This window comes from Phoenix dactylifera, unplaced genomic scaffold (genome assembly GCF_009389715.1).
Source record: "Phoenix dactylifera cultivar Barhee BC4 unplaced genomic scaffold, palm_55x_up_171113_PBpolish2nd_filt_p 000345F, whole genome shotgun sequence".
Lineage (NCBI taxonomy): Eukaryota > Viridiplantae > Streptophyta > Magnoliopsida > Arecales > Arecaceae > Phoenix > Phoenix dactylifera.
Window position 1 is genome coordinate 465,955 of NW_024067804.1, and position 25,467 is coordinate 491,421.

General features: G+C 38.2%; 1 protein-coding gene and 1 long non-coding RNA gene across 3 annotated transcripts; one reads left to right on the forward strand and one right to left on the reverse strand.

Moving 5' to 3' along the window:
- The first annotated feature begins 2,118 nt into the window (after positions 1-2,118).
- LOC120105706 lies at positions 2,119-4,206 on the forward strand. Of its 2 annotated transcripts, none has more exons than XR_005508033.1 (3): positions 2,119-2,754; positions 2,839-2,914; positions 3,628-4,206. It is a non-coding gene; the product is annotated as an uncharacterized LOC120105706 (long non-coding RNA). The 2 variants fall into 2 exon arrangements; XR_005508032.1 differs by lacking the exon at positions 3,628-4,206 and adding an exon at positions 3,016-3,502.
- A 5,518-nt stretch (positions 4,207-9,724) lies between these two features.
- On the reverse strand, positions 9,725-22,029 carry LOC120105707 (sulfite oxidase-like). The gene is made up of 12 exons (XM_039118413.1): positions 21,863-22,029; positions 18,703-18,818; positions 18,551-18,613; positions 18,419-18,455; positions 18,245-18,326; positions 15,028-15,146; positions 14,791-14,886; positions 12,482-12,592; positions 12,277-12,378; positions 11,664-11,711; positions 11,358-11,573; positions 9,725-10,079 (listed from the first exon to the last, which is right to left on the reverse strand). Exons 1-12 carry the CDS (start codon positions 21,935-21,937, stop codon positions 9,951-9,953), a joined length of 1,194 nt encoding a protein of 397 aa, XP_038974341.1. The 5' UTR covers positions 21,938-22,029; the 3' UTR covers positions 9,725-9,950.
- Positions 22,030-25,467: the final 3,438 nt, after the last annotated feature.

The window sequence follows — 25,467 nt, forward strand, 5'->3', positions numbered from 1 at the left end:
ACCTTTCAGAAGGTACTTATTTGAGTGAAGATATCCATGCCTGTCCAGTGGTGGAGACTGTAGAGTCCTTTATCCTACTGTGGAGAATTCGGTTTGAAGTCCGTAATGTTAGGAAGTGTTATATTATGTTTGTTTTTTAAAATAGCAGAAAATGGTAAATTTTGATGTTATATACTTTTATGTACTTTTAATTGTTTACTTTCTGATGTCTTGGTTTGAAACAATGAAAAACAATAAATATATGAAATACCCTATATTTACATGACTTTCACAATTATTTTATCTATGAGGAGGAATTGACTCGATTGGAGGTAGTGAGAAGGATGATTACAACACCATAAAGAAGAAGTTTACTGCAATAATTTTCAGAACATATTTTTATGTATTCTGAGGTGAACTCATAATTTTTTTTCTTCGGTGGCTTATTTGCATTCGAAGTTTATTGTTTTATGACATGAGATAATTTTTGACTTCTTGAGGAGCCCTTTTATGTTTAATAACTAGTTTAATCAAGTGTCATGACATACTAATAGCTAGATATGCTTATATGTTGCACTTGTTGTTTCCACATAAGGTTTTTATCTGGGAAAAAGTTAGGAAAATTAATGCTTTTTAAATTCAGTAGTTAGTAATTATTATTCATATTTCCTACTATATCTTTTTTTTTTGGGCCATGTATTATTACAGAACTTTATGTTGTTAACATGAGCTGATGATTGGAGATAAACAATTTGAAACATCCAGTGTTGCAGAAACATTAAGTTTGTCGCAGCTATTTTGTTCTATACTGTGATCGTACTAGTTGGTACCATGACTGCATTTATTATTACTTCGAGACTGAATAACTTTTTTTACTGAATAGTGAAATTATATTTATTGTAGGATTGCAAGTTGTGCTTTTTTTCCCTGAATGGTTTACTTCATGGTGACTTGGTTCATGCTCGACAGAATTTTAAAAAAGCAATTCATTTGATGCATTTTGAAGAAGTAATTCTCATATTTAGTTAATCTTGTGGAATTATGCCTGACTTAAAATATGTTATTAAAATGCACTTTCAGAAATTTAGAGCCTCCATTAATTCAAATTTCTTAAAAAAAAATGTGTATATGATACAGTGTATACATATAAATATATATACATACTTACATTGTTCATACATAGATACTTATATGTGTGTATATATTCATGCATATGATGTATATTCATTGATATGCATGTATTAATAGTTTATGTAAATGCATATGCACATGCATAGATTCATGCATATGTTCAGTGAGATGTATAATATTTGTAACATATGTGCGCATGTACATGTATACATGGACTTATTTAAGTGTTCATATTATTTGCACAGACTATTTTAGGTATGAATGTTTGCATTTATGTATTGTTTTGGTCAAGAGCGAACTATGTAGGACAAAAATGATTGCTAGCTTATTAATTGGCAATTTCAGCATGAGCTTTTGTCCCTTGTTATGACTTGCATTAATGTGAAGATATCATTTAAGTCTATTTTGTATCTTGTGGAAAAAAGAGACATTGATGTTCATCCTGAGGTTTATTACTTTGTGGATACCTTTGCTCAAAATGGCTTCCAGTAATGGACTGTTATTTTTGTGATCTCTCTGCAATAGGTTTTTCTCATATGTAGCTTCATGAGTAAAGATTAGAGAATTATGTTGGAAACTTATGCGAGCTTGTAGTTGGTTTGCATTTTCATGTCCGTGCTTTTTACTGTTTCTCAAAATTTAATGAAATATGTTAGAGAAAGTATAGCAATGTGTTGTACATATGTACCAAACATATACATATTAGCAAGATGTCCATGGATTTATCCTTTCTTTCTTAATGATCAACACATCCAAGCAAACTATAGAATATCTATATGTGCTGTATGTGAGTTCCCCAGATTATAACCAGCCACCAGTAATCTTCATTAGATTCTTATCACACGTCATCTATATATAATACATTTCAGATTGCAGGAGCACATTTATTCATGGCAGATTAAAGTGGAGAAGATTCGATTGGTTAATCACTTGTGTAAGATGCTTTTACACAAGTAACAAGAATATTTAATTTACTCATGAACTGCAATGGTGGAATTTGATCCTCCAGATTATCCTTGGTAATAAAGTAACAAGAATATTTAATTATTTGCCATTATCATAGATTTTATGATTTACTCATGAATTGCCCATGACTGATTCAAAAACTTTGATGCCTTACAAATTAATGATGCTATATGTTGTTACTGGTGGTCTTGTTTTTGCTACTATTTATGGTTAGTTCTCACCAATTCTATTTTTCTTGTGAAGAAATATAATAGATAGTTTCTTTATTTAATTAGAGTAGGATAAGTGCAAAGTTTAGACCAAAAAAGGAATCTTATATTCTAGTTGTTCAGTAGATGCAGGGAGACATTCTTGTTGTATCAATATCATCGAATATACTTTATATTATATTTAATGTAGCTTTCTTCTTGAGAACATGATTTTGAATTAAATATTCTGGCAAAACTTTTCCTGCCTGTCTAGCTACTATCTCTGCTTTAACTATCATAGCTGGTATCCCAGTAGTTTAGGATACCAGCTATGAGTTTTTTTTAAGAGCTACGACATTAGCATCTCAAATAGAGCATCATGAAATACGAAAATACATGCTCTTCTGAGAAGCATTATCTTCATTCCAGACAACATATTCGGACATTTAAACATATCAACAACTTGCAAGGATAAGAAATCAAACAGTAGGTGAGTTGATGTTTCTCGAACTGGTTGTTGTTGACATTCTTAAATAAATTTCATGTGTTCATGCTTGTGTTGGTACATCCACAGGGATTGTAGGTGAAGAGCCCTCTCTTTCACCCCTTTCACCGACACTGTTATCTGCAAACTTTAAGCTTGCTGAGTGGTAACCTTTCTCTTTCTCATTCTCATTTCATTCAGCTGCATAATATACTTCTTCTGTTGCATTTTACTTAATTTTGTTTATCTTTTTTTTAAAAACTGCAGTTCAATCGGTATTCTAATAGAATGGACAAAAGTTGGATAAATAAGTTAAGATCTAGTACTGAATATTTGGATGGAGTTCAGAATTTCATTAAGTTTGCTTTTGAGAAATCTAATATGAACGGGAAGATTTTATGTCCATGTCAAAAATGTGTAAACGGTTCTGCTCTTGATCCAAAAATTGTTGAAGAACATTTGGTATGGAATGGTTTTCTAAAGGGTTATACTGAATGGGTACTCCATGGAGAGTTCATACCTTCATGTAACCAACCCTCCGATCTAGAAGACACCTTCAATTTTGGATGTAGTGACACGGAACAAAATTCTGTAGAAGAAGATGATATAAGGGGCCTACTTAGAGATGCTCTTGGACATAATATCAGAACTGTAGGAGAAGATGAGCGTGCAGTTATTGATCAGTCCATGCATGTTGAGGAATCTATACATGCTGATGACACAGCTCATTATGATAACTTGGTGAAAGATTGTGATCAAGAAATGTATCCGGGTTGTAAGAATTTTACGAAGATTTCTTTTCTTCTGCATTTATTACATTTGAAATATTTGAATGGGTGGTCCAGCAAGTCTTTTACCATGCTTCTTCAATTATTAAAGGATGCATTTCCGGAAGGTGTTACTCTGCCATCATCTTCATACGAAGCCAAAAAACTGATAAAAGAGTTGGACCTTGGATATGAGAAGATACACAGTTGTCCGAATGACTGCATTTTATATCGTGGTGAAAATAGGAACCAAGAGTCGTGCCGAATATGTGGAACCCCACGATGGGGAAAACATAAAGATGACGAGAATGATTCGTTGACTGAAGTGGATGCTGCACCGACTAAGAAAAAACCGGCTAAAATTTTGAGGTATTTTCCTCTTATACCAAGATTGAAAAGGATGTTTGCATCACCGAAGACGGCTTCCTCGATGAGATGGCATGACGAAGGCCGTACAAAGGATGGAATGTTACGACACCCAGCGGATAGTTCCGCATGGAAAGCAGTTGATGATAGGCATCCCGAATTTGCTTCTGATGCTCGCAGTGTCAGACTGGGTTTGGCTACTGATGGGTTTAATCCCTTTCGAACTATGAGTTCGACATACAGCACTTGGCCGGTTGTTTTGGTTCCATATAATTTACCTCCATGGATGTGTATGAAACAGTCTTCACTCATTTTGTCAATGGTTAATCTAGGTGATAAGGGCCCAGGTAATGATATTGATGTTTTTTTGCAGTCTTTAATAGAGGAATTGAAACAGTTATGGGAGGGTATTGATGCATTTGATGCTTTTACTGGTCAAACATTCAAATTGCGTGCAGCTCTTATATGGACTATTAATGATTTTCCTGCATATGCTAATTTATCCGGTTGGAGCACTAAGGGGCGTATCAGAGATTTTAGAGGATGCTAACTTTTTTGAGAATGATGACAATGCATATGGACAGGAAAATGATGATGACACATTGGTTGCTTCTACACATAAACAGTTATGAAAAAAAAGGAGTATTTTTTTTGATTTACCTTATTGGGAGTATAATCTTCTTCGACATAATCTTGATGTCATGCACATAGAAAAGAATGTTTGTGATAACTTGATTGGAACATTGTTAAATCTTGATGGAAAGACTAAAGACAACTTGAAAGCGCGTCTTGATTTGAAAGATATGGGCATACGACAAGAGCTTCATCCGACAGAGCTTGCCAATGATAAATTTTATATACCTCCTGCATGTTATACAATATCTACTCAAGAGAAAGATCTTTTTCTAACAGTTCTGAAAAATTTGAAGGTTCCTGATGGGTACTCATCGAATATTTCACGATGCGTAAATCTCAAAGAGCGAAAACTTTCAAATCTTAAAAGTCACGATTGTCACATTTTGATGCAAGATATCTTTCCATTGGCTTTAAGATCGTCAACACCGAAACAAGTTTTTGCAATTGTTTCTCAATTGTCATCATTCTTTAAGGCATTATGTTCCAAAGTTCTTGATCCTAAGGAGCTTGATCAATTGGAGTCTAATGTTGCACTTACACTATGCCATATGGAAAAGATCTTTCCTCCTGGATTTTTTACTATTATGGTTCATCTACTCATTCACCTAGCGGCGGAAGCTAAACTTGGTGGACCGGTTCACTGTGCTTAAAGAAATTTATCAGAAAAAGCTCTTATAGCATGGGTCACTGTGCTTCTTTCTCACTGTTAGCTGCCAGGTTGAGGAGAAACACTAGGGTTTTGAGTTTTCTCCATGAGATTTTCTGTTGTGACATTAGTATGGGGTCTGCTATTGAGATGTCGAATTTTTGAAAATAGTATTTAGTAAATAGAATACTTTGCTATATATTGAAAAAAATCAATCTGCTTCAGATAATGAAAGTGAGCTTTTAGACAGATTAGTCAATAAGGTATTCCTATTAATGTTTTCGTTGTAAAGATAGCTTGTGATGGAATCTATTTATGGAAAAGATTGGGTTTGGATAAATAGGCGTTGAGGTATTAAAATGGATGATTGCCTGGCAATAAATGCATGAATCATGTTTCGTGCTTAAAATGGATGATTGGTTTTTACATGGATACTTTCTATGCTATTTCAATCAAATACGAGGATTCTTTGCAGTATATTATCACATTTGTCAGATGCCTTTTTCTTGAACTTTTCTATGCTATCCAGGAACCGACCTACTCACCAATTCCAACATCTACTGGAGTATTGACAACAGCAAGGCCCCTTTCTCAGGCAAATCCTGTTGTTGAATGTGAAGCCGGTCACTTGACAGCTAGGAGTGATGTCTACAGCTTCGGGGTTGTCCTTCTTGAGCTCTTAATAGGACGCCGGTCTGTGGACAAGACTCGCCCGAGCAAGCAGCAGAGCTTGGTTGACTGGGCTCGCCCCAAGCTTAATGACAATATTGTAGAGATGATGATGCCGACCCTTGATACATATTGTAGATTGTGTACTTAGGAATTTGACTTGTATGTTTTTAGAATGTTTTTGAAGTACAATGTAATCAAATATGATAATATGAATGCAATCAAAGTTCTTGTTTGTGACTCATATTTTGTTATATATGTGATTCAGTGTATTTGTTTCTATTGTTTTGTAAGAATTTAATGTACACAGAGTATTTAAAAATTAATTTTTCAAAATTTTTTTTTTAAAAAAAATTTAATGCGACGCTTATAAGCGTCGGGAAAGGCCACACGGACGTTCCTTTGCCGACGCTTTTAAGCGTCGGCATAAACCCGTAGTAACCAACCGTTCATGCCGACGCTTATAAGCGTCGGAGTCCGTTAGAATAAACGACGCTTAATAGCGTCGGGAAAAGCAACAGGATCGTAAACTGGCACGCCTCTAACGACGCTTTTAAGCGTCGGGCTATAACCATAGTAACCAACCCTTCTCGCCGACGCTTATAAGCGTCGGAGTATGATAAACGGAACGACGCTTAAAAGCGTCGGCATAGACCAACGACGCTTTTTTGACGCGTCGGGTTAAACCCGACCCACGCCCACCTGCCCGACGTCTGACCCACGCTTTGCGGTGCGTGGGCTGGGAATTCGCCGACGCTTAAAAGCGTCGGTAGAGACCACAAAAAGCGCCGGCAGATATCTTTTATTTTGTAGTGAACCTTGCTTGTGCCCTTTAACTGAAAGCATGACCGAGTTAGAACAGCCGTCAGCCGTCTTGCGTAGCTGAAGGCCACAAGCAGGTCAGCTGCAAGTGGGTTAGGTTAACCTAAACAAAACTAGGATGCAGCCGAAAATGGATCCGACCTGCATCAAACGCCCGTTAGATTCTTGTCTATTGATGGATGAGGTTTAGGTAGCCCTGTCAAATGAGCAAGCTATTCTTGAGTCAGCTCATTTTTGGCTCAAAATTTTGCATTAGTTCAGCTCGCTCATTAAGCAAACAAGCCAAACTAGAGCCAAGCTTAGTTTGCTTGAATTTGGCTTGATTGAGCTCAAAAAATGAATGTATAACATAGTTTGTATATGATCCATTTTTTTATGATGGAATGTTTGTATATAATCTATTATTTTAGTTACTGTTGTCCATGTAAAAAGTTATATTTTTTATATTTATTTAGAGTAAATTACAAAAACCATCATGAGATTAGGGATAAATTACACTCGCACCCAATAGTATGAAAAATCTACACATACCACCTGATGAGGTTTTTTTTATCCAATACTTCAATGCATAACTTAACAGAATGTTAGTCAAATCATTAACTTTTAATGAGACCCATATGCCACATCAGAATTTTTTTTAAAAATGACAAATAATCTTATAAAAATCTTCTTGAGGTTTATGTTTACTACACTTACACTCAATTTTGTAAAAATCTACACTTACACTCATTTAAATTGACAATGTTAGTGAAACAATTGATCTATTGTAAAAAGTCAAAATTACCTCTGTTGGGAGGGTTGAGGGGCGACGGACTTTAGTCCCACATCAAAAGAGTAGTGAAAAGGACTGTGCCTTATAAGGAGGGGCAGCACCCCTTTCCTTCGAGGGCGCCCACGGCATGTGGGACAAACCTGTGAGGATGGCAAAGGCGCCCATAAAAAGGCCCGAACCCGAACCCAGAGCGGACAATACTCTCGAGGGGGCGCAGTACCTGGACACGCTCTAACCCGATGTGCTGGTGGCCTATGCAGGTCGCCCCCCGAACCTCGGCACAACCCTTCCCACTGGGGGGGTATGTTGGGGGGGTTGAGGGACGACAGATTTTAGGCCCACATTGGAAGAGTAGTGGAAAGGACTGTGCCTTATAAGGAGGGGTAGCACCCTTTTTCTTCGAGGGCGCCCACGTCATGTGGGACAAACCTGTGAGGACAGCAAAGGCGCCCATAAAAAGGCCCGAACCCGAACCCAGAGCGGACAATACTCTCGAGGGGGCGCAGTACCTGGACACGCTCTAACCTGATGTGCTGGTGGCCTATGCAGGTCGCCCCCCGAACCTCGGCACAACCCTTCCCACTGGGGCGGTATGTTGGGGGGGTTGAGGGACGACAGATTTTAGTCCCACATTGGAAGAGTAGTGGAAAGGACTGTGCCTTATAAGGAGGGGTAGCACCCTTTTCCTTCGAAGGCGCCCACGTCATGTGGGACAAACCTGTGAGGATGGCAAAGGCGCCCATGAAGAGGTCCGAACCCGAACCCAGAGCGCACAATACTCTCGAGGGGACGCAGTATCTGGACACGCTCTAATCCGATGTACTAGTGGCCCATGCAGGTCGCCCCCCAAACTTTGGCACAGCCCTTCCCACTGGGGGGGGGGGGGGGGGGTATGTTGGGAGGGTTGAGGAGTGACAGACTTTAATCCCACATCGGAAGAGTAGTGAAAAGAACTGTGCCTTATAAGGAGGGACAGAGGGCACATCGGGTTAGAGCGTGTCTAGGTACTGCGTCCCCTTTGCCATCCTCACGGGTTTGTCCCATATGATGTGGGCGTCCTCGAAGGAAAGGGATGCTATCTCTCCTTATAAGGTACAATCCTTTCCACTACTCTTCCAATGTGGGACTAAAGTCTGTTCACATTTTGGCCATCTCAGCATAAAGAAAAGGAAACAAATTCAGTCGCATCTTTCGTCTCCTCTCCTAAATGAATGAAACCCTAGTCGAGCACCCCGTCCCCCTCTCTTAACCAAATGAAACCATAGCCGAGCACTGCCGCCAAGAGTGGGGAGCTCTTATGGTGCAACATTAAGAGGGAGGGCGAGAGGTGGCGATGGCAAGTGCAGTGGTGGAGGTTTCCCAGCCAGGAAAGAATCACTGATGAGGGCATCGAGAAAAGAGTTAGGGCTACTAGCTCTCAACGGCACCATCGGCTATCTTAGGGAATAAGGGGATATAAAAGTGGGGTGCCACCACTTTTATTACCTGAGAGGAGAGGGTTTTTATTACCTGGATGCTTAGGTGTCACCGATTTTACAGTTAGCCTGTGCCTTGTACTGTCTGTCTATGTATATGTACATGCCCAAGCAACCACAGGGGTTGAAAGATGAGCTACATAGCTACATACTGCTGAAAAAATATTTAACGCCATCAATGTAGCCCTGGACTTTTTCATGAATAACCACATGTTCAATGAGTAACCCGTAACATATTTCTAAAACAGAAAATAATGACTAATTTTTTTTTCAGAAATGAAATGAAGTGGATTTTTCTGCAATCTTTCTGAGAACCAATAACATATTTCACCAAAGAATAATTATGACAGTTACTCTGCAACGACTTGTGAATACTGCTATAGATGTTCAATTAGATTATCCCCACGGGAAAGAACTTATTTGCTGTCCCTGTCGGAAACGTCTTTTGAATGGAGTGAAATTACTTGTGCAATTGGTCTTATCAATAGCATGTTCCATGAGAAGTATTATGAGGTCCTTGTTTTGCGAGCCGAAAGACCCTAAAATCTCAATGAAGATTAGGAGGATCATGGACTAAGGCCTTTCAGCTGTATTGCAGTTCCACTCTTCAATGGCGAAGTGGTTCACAATGATGCCTGGTTCAATTATGCACTAATCCTAAAGGAGTATAAAGAGTATTTCCACAATAAACATTTCCGGACCCTAAAACCCATATCACTGAACACTAAATTGACAGGGAGGATAATTGTATTGGTGCAACATAACTATCAAGGGTCTATTTGTGCAGTAACCATGAAAGCCAACCTCACTTGCTGAAAAGAGATGCAAATAACACAAGGAAAAATTATCATGATATATGTCCATAAAAGGTCCCATCTTCATCTGTGCATGGTTATTTCATTGCATTGCATGCATGAAACTCCAAGGAGCACTGCTAGCATAAAACCTAAAACATTTAGTCTTACTCAAACACAAACTTGACAGGATTAGATAAGTCTCCTTGTGGATGGGTAATCATTTGTTACTGGGGCTATTTTAGATATCTCCAATCACAGATTGGAATTGGCTATTTGCAAGGCATTTCTTACTCGGACCCGATGCCATGAAGTGTTCAGTATTCCTCTCAGGTTCCATATGTCCACTACATTTTCAGGTTGGACATTTGCTGCTGAATCAACCTGCCCAAAAAGAGGAATAACACAAAAATGTCAGTCTAAAAGCATGAAAACGAAAGAAAATAAATGAATTTACAGGCTTAACAGCAACTGCAATATGTCAAAAGGTAAAAATCTGATATAAAGCAGTAGCTTATCGAACCAGATTAGAACCAATTTTGAATATCAGAGAACACTCAAGCATGTCCTTCAGTAAATTTACAACGATACATCCATAGCTTGAAGACATCTGGAAAGATTGTAGCACGATAAAAACTCATGTTCTAACATTTAAATCATCTTCAAGAAAAATGTGATAGACTAGTACTATTGCAAAGGCCTTGTTAAATTTTATAAACGGACAATATACAGTAGTAAATAATCTTCTTATTTGAAATAAAATTCTAGTCAGTAAGAATTAGCCTCAAATTACGTAATTTATAACTGCCACCAACATATATCAGACAATAAAGAAGACCATATGTAATTTACTAGCAACTGCAGGTCATCAGAAATGCATCAGAAGTTGAGAAAAATTATAATCAATTCTTTTCGAGAGAGAATTGTGGAAGAATTTTGAAAGGATAGAAAGCATCAAAAAACAGAACCACTGCTGCGTTGAACTAACATGTCTAATGATCCTTCGAGTACTTCAAAGGCTTGGCCCATATGGAGCAAATTAATGTGTTATAACACAGTAAAATGGATTCAGATCTGCACGTGTACTAATGCAGTACTCCACTAATCCCTTGCTTACATTGCAAAACTGAAAAGACTTGACCAAACAATCATATTTTGGCTTTACTAAGCAACAAAGATAATATAGCAATCCACATACATCCCTCGCTCACATCAGCAGCAAGAAGCATCCAAATCCAAATGTTTTTTCCACTACAGTTATTTCAAGAGATGCTGCATCAATCATTGTGGCATTATCCATGTTACAGCAGTAGTTAGCGCCATAGATACCTTAGCTTGGAATGTAAGTATATCACACTAACAAATATCTGCATTATTTCAGTCAAAAGGGAATTCTTTTTCTCTTGAATTAATAATAATAAGAATAGCAGCAGCAGCAGTAGAAACAATATTATTAATAATAGCAATAATACTTAGTAATAATAGTAGTAATAGCAACAGTAATAATAATATTAACAATAGTAATAGTAATAATAATAGCAATAATGGTGATAATAATAATGATGATCATAATCATAATGATGATGATGATGATCATGATCATGATCATGATCATAATAATAATCATAGATGATTATCCACATGATAGCAGCAAATTCCTACCGCTTTAGCAATCACTTCAGCATTTCCTGGTATCTCAACCACGGCCTTAAATAGAACCCAAGCCCACTTATCACTGTTCATATCATCAGATACATATGGATCGCTGCCCTTCTGATGCCTCTGTGCTTCCACCCATGTCTTTCCGCCATCAACAGATATGTCCACTCTTTCAATTCCACGCCCACCACCAGACACAGCATATCCAGCAACAGTAATCTGCACTCCAACAATCAATTGAAAAAGGTTATTGACCATACATCACCACAAAATCAAAAGAAATTTGAGTATGCTGGAGATCTAACTAACCTTTCCTTGCTTGACATAATCCACATCATCTAGGGAACAAATGGCACACTGCCAGTACACAAAATTTAGAAAAATTGGGGGATCAATTTTCTCAAAAACTGTGAGAAAAGCAAGTGATAAAGAGAAAATATGCAAAGTTGCACTGCTATTCAGTTAATGCAGAACACATATATAGAACACATACATGTTAGGTAAGATTCAAATTTATCATTTACCATTTATGCCCCATGTAGTTTTTGACATTGGACTGGATTGTGCCCATCAACAGTTGGGGTCCTTAGTTCATCATGATCTAAATGAGACTCAACAATTACACATCAGACTGTGAATCAACTACTTGGTCGGCTCAATGCGAAGAGTCAAACGGTGAACCCACCAAAAGTTTTGTCATCCACAGAAGGATTTCTCACCACCACCCCTAAATGTATTCAAAACCAAAGAACATAAGCCTATGTTGTTTGTTCTACTTATTTTAATATCATCTAACTTTATATTATGAATAGTTTCAAATGATTTAGGTCTGAAGTTATACTTTCTTTATTCAAAATGAACTCCATACACATGGCATAGAATTGAAGAGGTTGAGCAACAGTGAAGAAAAATGCAAATATACCTGAACTGGAAAATCCATTTGAGGCCTTCTGGTAGACCAATTGATATTGTCCCAATTAACTGATGGTGGAAACATTTTGTAATCCTTTTGCATAAAAAAACCCTGATTCAAGGAGATATGATTAACAAGAAACTTTCATGGTAGATAAAATCAAAAACTGCTGTAGCAAATAAAATTAAAAGAAAATGTTCAATATTTCAGTAACCTGGCATTCTTCTTGAATGATGTTGATTCTATCTAACCATTTAACTGAACGTGCGCCAATAACACCAGGAACAACCACACGCAATGGATATCCATGATCACGATTGAGGACCTTGACATAATAATAAACTTCATCAGAAAAGTTGTCATAGCATACTGTGGTCAATAATGACACAGTATCAAGGATAGTGAGATTTATTGATGCCAGAAGTAGAATTTTAATTTACAAGCGAACTACTATGTATTACTATTGTGGGGTGTATGCTGGAGCAGCAGGCAGATATAGCCCCATCATGCACATGATATGTGAGAGAGAGAGAGAGAGAGAGAGAGAGAGAGAGAGAGAGAGAGAGAGAGGTTAGTCTCCTTACAGTAGGATTGGGGTTTCAATCCTATCAGTGCAACATCAAGAAAGGAAGATTTAAATTGAAAACTTGACTATCAAGCATGAGTTATAAATATAGGATGCCTGCAAAGCACTAGTCAAATGTCTTCAGGTTTCTTATGCTCAAGTAGTTCCAAAATGGACAAGTTTACATAATTGTGTTTTCGTTAATGGCTGATAAGCATCCTAATCAGCTGAATTTTAGTTATTCTGGTTCAAAATTCCAGACTAAGATATTGTAGATCATAATCAATGGTATAGAACCTTTAACTTAAAACATCCATCACTAGTTTTACATTGTTACAGTTGAAACTTGAGACCTACTAGAAGGATATTAGCACAACTGTTCATACATACATATGTTAACACAAAAACATTGAGAGAAAACAGACCTCAAATGCTAAAACTAAAAGAAAATTTGGATGCCAAGAGTTGAGTTCTGATAATCCTTCTTTCCTTGCTTTATTTTGAAATCCATAAGATCCATTAAGTAGAGTTAGCATCGTGTATAATCTTAAAAGTTTGCATATCATTAGCATGGCTTTTCCAATTACGCACTAATCCTTCAAAGAGAATCCCACCAAGTTGTTAAGGAAGACATGCTTTATATGAGTGACAATTTATATGTTGAAAGTCAACCTCCATTGCCATTCATCATCAGCGAGCAATATCCTTAGAATGTAAAACAAGGCAAAAATAAAAATGCCTTTCTAATTGTCCATAACCACAACTATCTAGCCTTTTTCCAAATATTTGGTATCAGCTTTGTTCGCCAAGTATTCCTATTAAGAGGACCCCCTCTGATGTTATTCCAATTGTATGGCTGCCTTTCCAATTCTCACATGTCGATTCCTATCATTTCGTTTTTTATTTCTTCTCAAATACCTTCTTAAAGAAATTGATAATGTCCCTCCCTTGCACAACATTACATAGGCCACAACATGTATGCACGAGTACCATGTTTTTGATAAAAGATCATTGTCTCCAAGGAATAAGGTGGGCTTTGGTGCAACAGTAAGGTTGCTCCATTTTGACCTAGGCGTCACAGATTGGAAACACCAAAACAGTCTCCAAGGACTCAGTATTGATCCACTACTACTTTATGTTCCCTAAGTATCAATCTCCCTCATCTATGATACGTTGTTCAATGTTTGCAAAATGATTCCATGCCAAATATGGTTTCAAGCAAGGTATACCGTCTCGGTACCGGGCCCCGTAACGATTCCACGCTATCACTGTTGGTAAGGTATAGGGCCGGTTTGGTGTATCGAGTGTCGATGCGCCCCTCATACCGTGTACCAGTACCGAAGCAGTATGGTATCGTACACTCCGTACTGCCCAGTTTGGTTTGGTACGGCGTACCATGGTTTCAAGGACCTAATTCCAATTTCCTTGAGAATGGCAATTTTAATGCGGTCCCCAAGGAGATTCTATGCTTTCAATAAAAAGTGCAATGATTTTCGACACATTAGATTGGAAACGGAGGAGCTCTACCAATGCGATTTTGTAATTCCAACTGACCAACATAGAAATTTCCTGATTCATTGGCAAACCACAATGATCTTTCTGTATCTACTTTACTTTCTAAGCACTGCAATACAAGAAACATAGAAAAATATAAAAAGAAAAATGAGACACTTTGCAAACAAATATGGATGAAATTTCTATAAACAACACATAAGCAAATTATCCATTAGCATAAAGGAAAGAGATCATAGCCAATGTCAGCACATCCAAGGAATTGGGTTCGAAAAAAAGACCGAATAAACATCAAAGTGAAAAAGAAAAAGAATTATCATGAATTTAATATGAAGGAAAAAACTTATAAAAATGGCAATTTACATGATAATCATGTGAAAAGCCCAAAACTTTCATCAAGTATCTGGCAACATGCTCAACATTCATATGAATTCAATACTTGTTACCTCTCCATTCATTTCATATGCAAGTAAGACATCGGCCTCAGGATTTGTGGCCTGCCCCAGGGGAATTGATGCCTTGTAGGGACCACCATTTTCTTCCTACAAAGTTGGAAATTAAGAAAATTGAGTCATAATTGCTAATCATTAGCAGACAGAAGAGCTAAGAGACTAAATATCACTACCTAATTTCTTAGGTTAATATATCATAGATGGTTGCAGAACTAAAGATACAATACTTACTTTACACTTGTCGACACTAATAAATTCAACATGCTTCCCTCCTAATGGCGTGACTGTAGTGAGTTGGGATATTCCAACAAGTTCAAGAACATCTGATAATTTAGCTCCTCCCCAAATTGCTGGAATAAAGGCCAATAATGAAATTACAATTTAAAATACTACCAAGAAAGATAGAAAAATACATAAGAATGTAGTTTTCAAAGGTACCCAAGATCAAGATGCCTATGCCTGTAAAACAATCTGAATTACAAAGTCTTTTAGTGAAATGGCTTTTTCTGGGATAAAAAAGGAAAGATCAACTCTTAATAAGAGAAAGAGTTTTTGCTGTTTAAAACATTCTAGACACTATTCATCGAACTAATATCACACAATCACATATATCCAAATAATTGAAGAAAAAACTTAATGTTAGACATACTTTAGGGAAACTTGCAAAAAGACCCCTCACGTTTGACAGATTTTTACTTACCACCCCTCTTGTGTAAAATGCTATCAAGACACCGTCTAAAATGACAAAATTATCCTTGACCTATGTTTTCTTCACGATGCTCTAGTTCAGGACCTAGGCGAAGCCCCACCTACCTCAGGAGGAGATGTGAAGGACATGCCTCATGAGGAGACAGTGAAGAAGGTGTTCTCAGGAATGTTAAAGCCAAGGACGAGCTTCCTTATCTGCGAGATGGGAAGGGCACTACAAACAGCCTAACATTTTGGATCAAGAGGGAGAGATCTCTAAATTTCTCTCATCTCTGCCTCTAGATTCCTGAAGCTTGTTGCCAAAAATGAAGCCAGCGACTTCAAGAGATCCGTCGATAAGGACCCCTCATCCCCACTTCGGATGTCTCCTCAAAACATGGAACCAGCCTTGCCTTGAGCTCCTGCCCACTTTTCTTGCCACGATGAGAGAAATTAGGAAAACAATCAAAAGAGAAATTAAAAAAAAAGTAAAAATGGAAAAAGGAAACAAGGAGAAGATGATGCCTATGATTTTAAGAGCTTGAAGGGCGCTAGTCATCCACCCCAAACAACTGATGTCATGGGTATTTTAGTCCAAAAAGCAATTTAAGTCATCATGTCATGGGCGCGTGAGGCAACTCTACTAACGAAGATGAACAACAAGATCAAGTAACTAAAAGGGCCTAATTAAAACTTTTAAAGCTGAGGGGGTGTGAGTGAAAATCAATCAAAGTAGAGGGTGTGTTTCCATAATTTTCCCTATATTTTACATAATGTTTTATACTCATGGTAGAGTAAACTCAGAACTTTTCACCTAAACTAAACTTGAAAGTAGTTCTTATTCTCATTACGCACCAACCAGCAAAATTTGACATTCCTTTTTCTATTCTCCTGATTTTTTAAAACTTCAACCTTTTCTATTTAGATATATTTATATAAAGTTTTTTGACACATGGCAGAGTAAACTAAGAACTTTTTCACGAAACTAAGCTTGAAAATAGTTCTTATAATCATTGTTTTGCCACCTTTTTGACTTTTACACACCAACCACCATACTTTCACATTCCTTTTCGATTCTTGCTGGATTCTTCTTTTTGATTTTTAAAAACTTTGAACTTTTCTAACTTTTTTTAAATCTGATTATTTATAATTTCATTTCATACTAAATTCAGAATTGATCGTTATACTTTTAACAAAATTTAATCTATCATTTCAAGATCATTTAAAATTTTAGGCAATTTTAAACATGATATTTTATTAGCTTATTATAAAAAATAAGTTCCCTGATTTAAGTTAAAGTGCATTATCAGAGTTGGTCAATGAATTTTGCAACATTAAGTTTCTGGATTCAAATTCCACTTAACCATGAGAAAAATTATTTAATTTGTGCATCTTCACTTGCACTGGATATTACATCTGTGCCAGATAATACTAAATTGGAAGTTTGCAAAAATGCCTCTAGATTAACACTTATTGTGTAGCATTGTCAGCAACAATATTTCAGACATTTCATACCACAACATATAATCTTAATAGATTAACATCATAGAATTATCACAAATGCATCTCCAACCATTTGATTTTCCAAACTTTATTAAATGTACATCCCACATTACTCAGCACAAATGAGACTCTAAATTAGGTTAAAATTTGTTGTTTTATATCTACTTCCCCAATCATTCCTTACTAAATTGAAAGGATATAATTCTACTAAGGGCATGGTGCTCACTTCAGAATCTTGATCCCTCTTGATCCATTACTCCTTATTCCTTGCTACTATTTATTTATCAAAACAGTCCTATTCAATTTGCATCCAATAGTTCATTGTTATGTGAAAATAAGAGAGGCTTCCTGAGTGTATCCTGCATCTTCATTTTTCATCAACATAACTTCCATGCTCTCGGCCCCAAATGCACTCCCATGACCACAACTATTTGAGCTCAGCCAATTAAATCTTACCTTGAAAGTATCTGCAAACGTATAAACCAAGGACTGCCGAACCGGTACTGGAACCTGTACCGGTCAGCGGTCGGTACGGTTCGGTACTGAACTGGAACAGTGCGGCACTGTGGCAATAACCGGGACCTGTACCGGTCGGCGGTCGGTACGGTTCGGTATCGAATCGGAACAATGCGGCACTGTGGCATTATTGCCACAGTGCCCATAGTCAACCGGTTCGAAACCAGATTGACTCGGTGCGAACCGACAGTTCCGGTGGGTTCTGGCTAGTTTTGGTCTAACAAGGACCGGTTCCGGCCAGTCCCTTTGTGGTGCTGGCTCGCAGGGACCAGAACCGAATTGAAATGACAAACCAACCCCGTTTCGCACTGGATCGGCTCAGTACTGCCTAAACCAGGCGGTTCGGCCCGGTTCGGCAGATCTTAATATAAACTTTTCCTTCTATTTCTCTCAACCTTCCTTTTAATATTCATGATGCTCATATCCTTTCAGTACCTTTCCCTACAATTTTCCAATTTCCTATTCTACTCCATCCCAAAATTTTGCCAAATTCATTTTCTCTTTGTATTTGTGAAGCAATCCTGGATATAGGAAATAGACCACCAAGATAGTATCCACAGTATCAGCTACAAGTAACTGAGATAACAAATGTTCATCATCATCAAGCTGGTGGACAGAATTTTAAGAAGCATTTTTTTCAAAGGAGAAGCATTTATTCACAATAAAGGTCTTGAATAGGAATAACGTAAAGTTTCCAAATAATGACACACATTACACTTAAATGCATGAAAATATACATTACCATTTCCTAGAGCAGCAACATCCCAACCAACACCTTTCACTGTGCGTGTTTTGCTCATTGCTGTCCTTCTATTACCTGCACACTGCATAGCTTATGATTAATTAGACCAAGTTTTCATTCTCATGTTTTTCGACCAAACAGTAAGAACCTACTAGGCACCATATCACATTTTACCTGTAAAGTGGCAGTAACATTGTATTTGGGCAGTTTCCTGTGAATCAAGTAATAATTTCAGTTCCTTGTTTGAAAAGATGAAGCATCTTATCGGCTATCATACTATAGCATAATCATCATGCATTAATTTACCTAATATCGGACATGGATAGATGTATAGGCTTCTTGACCAAACCATCTATGGAAACACGGTATCTGCTATGCCAAACAAATACAAGCATTCAATATACAAATATTTAAAATGTATTTCATTGGACTTGAAGATGCATTGCATAGAAATTGACCTCTCAATGTCATCAACTATTGGAATTGGTCCATGATTTCTCTTATAAAAGAAATCAACAGGAGTAACATAGGATGAAATAAGAGCTGCACGAGGAGGTTCCGCATTAAATGGCTCCTGCGCTCCAGAAGCAGATGCAAAATATTTATAACGCAGCTTTTGGAGACAATTTCTAAATTTAGATCCTAAAGAATTGTAATAAAGCAGTTGTTTGCAAAGAATAGAAAACATAAAGAGAAGTAGAGACTTAAAGGACCACAGAATGAAATGACCTCTGAAGCAAATGGCATGTAGAATATTGCTGCTACAGTCTAGTATCTAGAAATATCACACAAAAAGTAGGTACCAACCTTACTGCTTAGCCAAAATTTCAAGTAAACCAGCTAGACACAGTACCAAATACATAGTAATACTAATCGTGAAATTGATACAATCTCATCAGAAGAATAGTGGCAAAATGATAATTTTCATCTCTCAATACATACTACTAAGCCCTATTTATAAAATGTCACCCGGAACCTTGTTTCAGGTAGGCTTGCAGCACTTAGACCCAAACCTGAACCCTGATCCATGTAACCAGTTTATGAATCATCAGATGGATGATGTAAGATGTCGATCATGCTAAAATGCGTTCATTAGGATCAAGTGCAGCAGCTTTCACCGTAATTAATTCTTCACAATGAAAACAGAGGACCCAGAAAATGGGGTTTAATAGGCACGCAGTCATGATTGGATTTTTCCATATCTAAATATTGTTTCCCTGAAAGAAACTTAAGAGTCAGAAGCTCTATTCAGGGCAGCAGCAGCACCTGCAACTCACACCGTCAACTAAATTTTCACCTAGTATGTGATATTTTATGATTTATTACAAAGGTCATAGCCAATTATCATAGGATTTATTATTTTAACATTATATAAATGCATGAATTTCTTTGTTTTGCTGTAAACTTTTGAAAATAGAAACACCAAATACAATGGAATACAAATATTTCTGTTATTTTAAATTAACTTATGTAGCATTGTATCATCTAATTTTGTTGAGAGCACCAGTTTGCTTCTCTCATATCAGCTCATGATGTAGACTACTTAGAGACATTTTCACTCTCAAACGCTTATGAAGGTGCTATTACAAGCTGTTGATTCTTTAAGGTAATCATCAGTACAACATTTTGTAATTCCATAATTGTGACAATAAGCAGCATGCTCCAAAGTCCAAACCATCGCTTGCCTCTACCAATAACTAATCACCATAAAACCCAGGAACCGCAACATTTGCTAAATAATGCAACTATATGGCACTTCCATCCCATCTCTAAAAAAAAGAAGGAAATCCTAGGGCAGAAGTTATTGGAAACGGTAAGGAGACCTTAGCATAGCACATTGACCGCATTATTGTTTTGCTAATGTTACGACTTACAAGTTTTAATTGCACAAAAGTTACTTCTAAATATAATATAATTTAAATTAAGTTCCTAGTATTATATATTAAAATTACGTTATAGACATATTTTTATAAGACTTTCTTAATGTTCACCAATAACAATTACTTGGTTCCACAGTAATATAAATTTGTCGCCTAACTTGTGTTTCTTATCGACTAATATGACAATTTTCATTTGTATATTTTCTATTGATGTAATAGCTTTATCACATTTGGTCTTTTGAAGCATCAAGATTAAAAATAAGAGTATCAAAGTTAGCTAAACTTTGTCACAGATTTTATTAGATTTAACATGTTTAATATTTTAATTACAAGTTAGCATTATATATGTAACATTTTATATTAAAACAATCAGGTGTTTTCTTGAGTTAACAAGATTTTCTAAATGAATGATTGGGTATTTTATGTTGTTTCCATTTTTCAATATCTCTCCATGATATTCTGAAGTTAACTGTTAAGTTCAACAGTGCATTAGCTAAAATATACATAATTTTATGCATCGGTGTTATACAATTACATTCAGTGGCCTTTTACATATTTTTCGATCTATCAATATATCCTACTCCAACAATAAGTTTCAACTGAAAACCTTGGCTACATGATGCCCAAATAGAAGATTGTCAACTCACTAAGTTAAACAATTAACTTATGGTAGCATCCCGTAACAAAACTATTGGTACAAAAACATCAAATTTTCTCCTATAAAAGTGCAATGTTCTCAAGCAAGCAACAGCCAGTGTCCTCTCATTTTCCTACTAACAAGCATGTTAAATTTCGATCCTTGCAGCAGGCAGTAAGGATGATCCATGAAGTGATCAACTTTGGACATTGACACTCACCTTAGAAATATCCCATGACTTGATCGTTAAGAGACAAAACCAGAATTGCAGATCGTCAGAAACTTATCACACCGAGCATAAATTACATTAAAGGCCCACGAGGAAAAAAGAAACCTATACAGGGTCACAGAAAGTCAGCTAAAGTGGCAGCAATGAAGTCTATAATTGGAAGAGGATGCAACGTATTAACATCCTGCAGGAGCCCTATATCATAGTAACAACTATCCAAAGAGCACTTTCCAAACTTCCAAACCTTCATTTAATCTTACTTCTCAAAAAAGGTGCGAACGCTCAAGCTCCAATTTATTTGCAATCAAAATGTAATTTTTCATATTGAAGATAAACTCACAAGTTCAGTTTACAATTTCTAGACAAAATTTCTCGTGTCACAGATATCATAGCGAATATTAAAGTCCCCGCTAAAAGATCAACAAAGTGTCCCGAATACTCCCACTTCAAGGTTTTCAAAAGAGTCCAAACTTGATATTAAAGTTGATTCAAGTCTAACAAAAATTTCAAGGATGTAGTTAATAGGATATGAATTAGACGGATAATCTACGGACTCATAAAAGCTTACAAAAAAAAAAAAAAAAATACAAGAACAAAAATAATGCCTAGGTAGCACTTTTCTTTAATTCTTCCATTTTTATATCCAGATTCGCTTCAATAATATATCTCCTTAAACTTTATCCATTTCCATCATGTTCCCACTGCATTAAAAAGTGACTAGATTCCACAACAAGAAAGTGCCCACAAATTTATCATCTAGCATATATTTTTAGCTCATAAAATTACTCAACTGCCTCCGAAATCAAGAGAAAAAAAGGGGAAAAGGAAGAAGAAAATTTTGAGAACCAAGAGGTTGGGAAGCGATCAATAACCTTGGAGTTGATTCTGAGAGCGGGATGACGAGGGGGCTCTTGAAAATAATCAGAGGGGCCTCTGAGGCTTGGCATTTTTCTCCCTAAAAATCTCTTTTGAATCCCGCTTCCCTTTTTGATCGGAGGATCTGGGAATGGGAGACGAGGGATATCGACTATCGACGGCCATCGGAAACTCCGAGAGTTAAATCCGAGGAAGCAGCACGCTCCAGTCACGTGACATATGTTGTTCCTTAGGTATGACTGTACTTTTGCATGACGAGATCCTTGCGAGAAACCTGCTTGGGCCAGACCGGGCTGGGCTCCGGCCGGCATTTCCCTGAAGCTTAACTCAATACTTAGACCCGGGCCCGGCCCGGCCCTCGGTTTCAAATACTTTAAAAATGATACATATGAGTAATTAATTATTACCAATAACGTACCACATCTTTTCTCTATACCTAGTGATGGGGGGCAAAATGGATCGTCCGGCCCACAGCTAAAAGGCTACCCAGTTTCGGCCCAATAAACGCCAACGTCAATCGGTTGAATCCTCACTTTGGCCTAGAGTTAGCTCGACTTCGAACTCCGCCAAAAGCTCCATCAACTTCAGATATTCGCCGGCTCCCCCGACCAAGTTCAGGATGTCTCCAGTATTCGCCGACCCACCCCGACCAAGCTCGGGACGCCTATTTCAGTAGTACGCCCCGACCCTTAGCTCGGGGCGTTCCATTAAGCACACCTCGAAACCCGGAAAGCCGAGCTACTCTTGGCACCCGTCAAGCCGACCTCGTCAAACACATGATACGACCTCTCAACGGGCTCGGCCTTGCCAACGACCACACCCATGTGCGCGCTTACGCCCATCTACGTGGCCGTACGTTACAACACCACTGTGCCACGTCTCCATAGCAGGCTTTCAACAGTCAAAGGACAGCACCATGACTACTTCGGCCATACCTTGTTGTGATTGTCAACACACTACCGTTCTCAAGAATGGGCAGTACTATATGCCACCAACCAGCTTAAGCTGCACGCCATTCGGCTCAGAGCCACGTCCCCTCATGATGAGGGCTAACAGCACCTCTACCACTGGGCCTCTGATAGTCAACTTTAAAGACCACGCAATAGCACGTATCTTGTAGGATAGTGATTACGGGTATCGATCCACAGGGATTGGGGTACAATTGTTTTCTTAAAAATAATATTTGAAAAAGAGAGTTTGTGAGGACTATTGAACTAAATAATTTAAAAGAAATGCAATTAAAATGATATCAGTTGAGAGAGCCTAGGGCAAGTAATTCACCACTAACATCGTAACAAGGATTATTTATATTTTAATTCGTCTTGGATTAACATGCAAATTGGTTACAAGCCCTATAAGCATTCAAATAAAAATTCACTGAAATAATTTTAGGAAAACCCATCTTCAGTAAGCATGAAATGTCTACCCTAAAATAAGGCGGCAGGACACTGCATCCTCTTTAAGCATGGATTATCTTCATACTCACTCAGTGATCATGAAAAAACAGTTGTACGAACATCATATTTAACACCACAAAAATTAAATATGAGATAAAGAAAGATATTCGTTAAAAGCATTGAGTTCATACAACTCCAAAAATATAAAATTAAATATACAAAATCTTTGTTTCTTTGTTAGGGCTGCATCCAGCCCTAGTGCAGAGCTTAGCCTTCCATGGAGTCGTGGACGACAACAGCACTGCAGTGAACTCCCATCACGGCTACCTCCATCTCTTCAACGTCTCCTTCCCTCCCAGGCATCTACGGGAACTCCCTTTCCGGTGGAGCCTCTTCCAGATAAAAGAATGATGGATGGAAACCTCGGGTGAGAAGAATGGGTGAGAAGAGAATGCCCTCTCTCTTTCCTGCCTTGGCCTTTTATAGGCCTCAATCTCTTTCTCCTCTTCCCTATTTCACGTCGAGATAAGAACGGATCGAAGTGGGATGAGGCTTGATCTCCGGATGCGTTGGAGGTGCTGGCTTTGGTCCTGATGCTGGGAGGCTTCCATCCGGCTGGAACGCGCTGTGAACGCTGAAAGAGTCATCACCATTGGGAGGAAGTGATCCGGAAACAGGGGAAGCTGTGGACGATGCTGGATGCGTGATAACGATGGAGTTGATCCAGAACGAAAGGAAGGCACACATGACGTTGGGATTTACTGGGAGATATCCGTGAAAGGAGGGAATGGCAGCTGGGAGGAAATCTTTGGATGGAAGACGCGTACGGTGCTTGGATGCGGAGAGAGCTGGGATGCTCATCTGGCTGGGAGTGAGGCCATCCAAATGAGAAGAATCCGGAGAGGATGGGATCTGGGACTTGGAATGCGGAAAGGATGAAGTTGGGTATCCGGTTGGATGCGGGATGAAGATAGATCACGAACGCGATCCGGAGGGAGGCTAAGACGGGCTCTGGATTTGGTTCGGAAGAAGGATACGGCTGTTCTGGGATGCAGGGGATTTGGCTGAGATGAAGACACATGAAACAAGGGAGCTACGGATGAAGGGAAACAGATGTGATCTCATTGGAGCGGGAGATGCTGGGAAAATTCGGGATGCAGGGGATTAGGAAGACTTTGAATTTGATTTGCGGCTGGCTGGGGCAAACGGCTCTGTTCCTTGGTCGAGAGATCTGTTCGTGGACGTGGAGGGATCTAATGCAGTCGTGGGATACTGGGACTTATCACGGAAGAAGAAGAAGATCTTGCGGATGATGGAGAATGGGAATTCGGCTGAGAAGTTGAGAAAGAAACAGATGCGCTTGGGATGTTGATCCACCGGATACTCGGTCGCGGGAGAAGATCTGGGTTTATCACGAAAGAGGATCCGCAGACGATGGCTGGATGTGATTCGTGATGAAAAGAGATTGGGGTTGACTCTATTTCGAAGCTTAAACAGGGGAGGAAAGGGATGATGTGGAAGGACATGGCTGAGATGTGAATGGGTGTGGTCGGCTGGGATCCAACGTGGATGAGAAAAGTTTGTTCTATTCTTTGGACATGGGAGGGAAGAGTGCGTGGACACGGGTACCGCTACAAACGCGAAGGAAATTCGCATTGAGCTGAATTGTGGAAGAGAAGAGATATATGATAGATGTTGGACTGCTAGGATGGAAGCTTGATCCTTAGATGCAAGAGGTGCGTGTGGTTTGGGTTCAGATATCATCACAATTAGTTCGACTCGACCTGCACACATTAGACTCGACCAATAAAAAAAAAAATCAATCAAACTTGAATAATTTATTTAAAATGAAATGATGAAGGAAAATACATTTTCTCATATTCAAATTTAGAATATGTGTATGAAAATAATAATAAGTGCTATGTAAAATAGATTAATTTACGCATTATTTAGCACTTATCAGCCTCTCCACCGGGACTATAAATAACTTGGTCAGGTAACTTCTAAGGAACTTTTGGCTGGACCAAATTTACCCCACTCTAACTTGATCGTCGGAGGGCCTTTACCGGAAACACTGGTGAGGCTTTGTGCAGGTCTGCGACCGTCGCGCAGGAGGTGACTCTCATCTCCTTCTTCCAACAATCGGCGGCTCCCTCGACTCCACCGGCGTGGTCACCCTTGGGCCAAATTTAAACCTCAACATT